Source organism: Chiloscyllium plagiosum, unplaced genomic scaffold, assembly GCF_004010195.1.
Source record: "Chiloscyllium plagiosum isolate BGI_BamShark_2017 unplaced genomic scaffold, ASM401019v2 scaf_84300, whole genome shotgun sequence".
Lineage (NCBI taxonomy): Eukaryota > Metazoa > Chordata > Chondrichthyes > Orectolobiformes > Hemiscylliidae > Chiloscyllium > Chiloscyllium plagiosum.
Window position 1 is genome coordinate 1 of NW_025168419.1, and position 1,273 is coordinate 1,273.

The following is a 1,273-nucleotide window of genomic DNA, read 5'->3' on the forward strand; positions in this document are numbered from 1 at the left end:
CTGAGATCATGGAAAGGGAATAGTAAACGATAGACAAGCAGCAGGCCCAGGGTTAACATCCAGAAGAATAAGGCAAGATAGAAAAAATGAATGAAGAAAGTAGCAGCTGTGCAAGCCGGTGTTCCTGGTTCTACAGCTGAAGCCACAATGAACCATACGTCAGCGACCAGCAGATTTACTGCAATATTCAGAATTCCAACATGGCGAATGTATGAGGTTTTATTTTTGGTCACATGCTTCCACACTATGGCTTCTATAATAATAGTGATTAGTAAACTTCCGATTGAGATGGCAACTCCGATTTTGGTGATATAACTCAAAGCTGGACTTTTATTGGTAACAGGAGACATTAAAATCGAAAAGGATGTTAAATGTTGACAGTGACATATGATTTCTTCTCCCCTTATTTCGGATTCACAGCCAGTATCATTCCATAAATTGCCACTAAAATCCCAAAACGCACACATGGCACTGTTGAAATCTAATGTGCGATTTCTTGGTGAGAAGGTCATGTTGATGTTAATAGGTTTCTCAACATTTATTGTTACTGTCACGACGAGACTATTAATCAAGAAGTTTTTACCAAAAGTTGAGGTATTGGGTAAAATGTCAATCCATGTTGGATATGCGATACTGATAACTGTGGCATTTGCTGCATCTGAAAATTCTTCAGACGAAATGAATATATTAGCACTTAAATTGGAATATTCCACAGCGGAAAAGTTAGCAAAGGTGACATTAAAATCAGAGACGTCAATCTGTTGAACAATTCTATTAGCACTGAGTTCAAGGTTATTTTCTTTAATACGTAATGTGTTATTCTGCAACTTGAGCCGAGTATTAAAATTTTCTACTGACTGCAATAATTGAGAACTAGGATTGGTATTGTTTTGGCTGGTATTTGAGAGAATTCTCCACGTATTTACTGACGCAATAGATATAACTGAACTCACGGTTTCTAAGAAATTCTGAAAAACACAAAAGAAAGCTTTGTTAATCAAAGAATTACTTGCAAATTTTTCTGAAAATTAACATACTTGGCACCAGAAAATGGCCAAATCATTAAGATCATGGCATTTTCTTCAACTTTAATTCCATCTTCTTACACTACCTCCATTTATCAAAAAAAAAGATTGAACTATCTTGAAAATCTCAATAATTAAGCATGCACAATTCTCTATGCTGGAGATAGAGTCATAGAGTCATACAGATGAACAACACAGTAACAGACCCTTCGGTCAAACTCGTCCATGCCGACCAGATATCCCAACCT

At 36.4% G+C, this 1,273-nt stretch overlaps 1 protein-coding gene across 1 annotated transcript; it reads right to left on the bottom strand.

Annotated features, from left to right (window-relative positions):
- Positions 1 to 4: 4 nt before the first annotated feature.
- LOC122545242 (adhesion G-protein coupled receptor F1-like) lies at positions 5 to 1,021 on the bottom strand (the record flags this gene model as incomplete). The annotated part of the gene is made up of 1 exon (XM_043684348.1): positions 5 to 1,021. A coding segment is annotated over one exon (1,017 nt), but the record flags the coding sequence as incomplete, so codon positions are not given.
- Between the last annotated feature and the right edge of the window lie 252 nt (positions 1,022 to 1,273).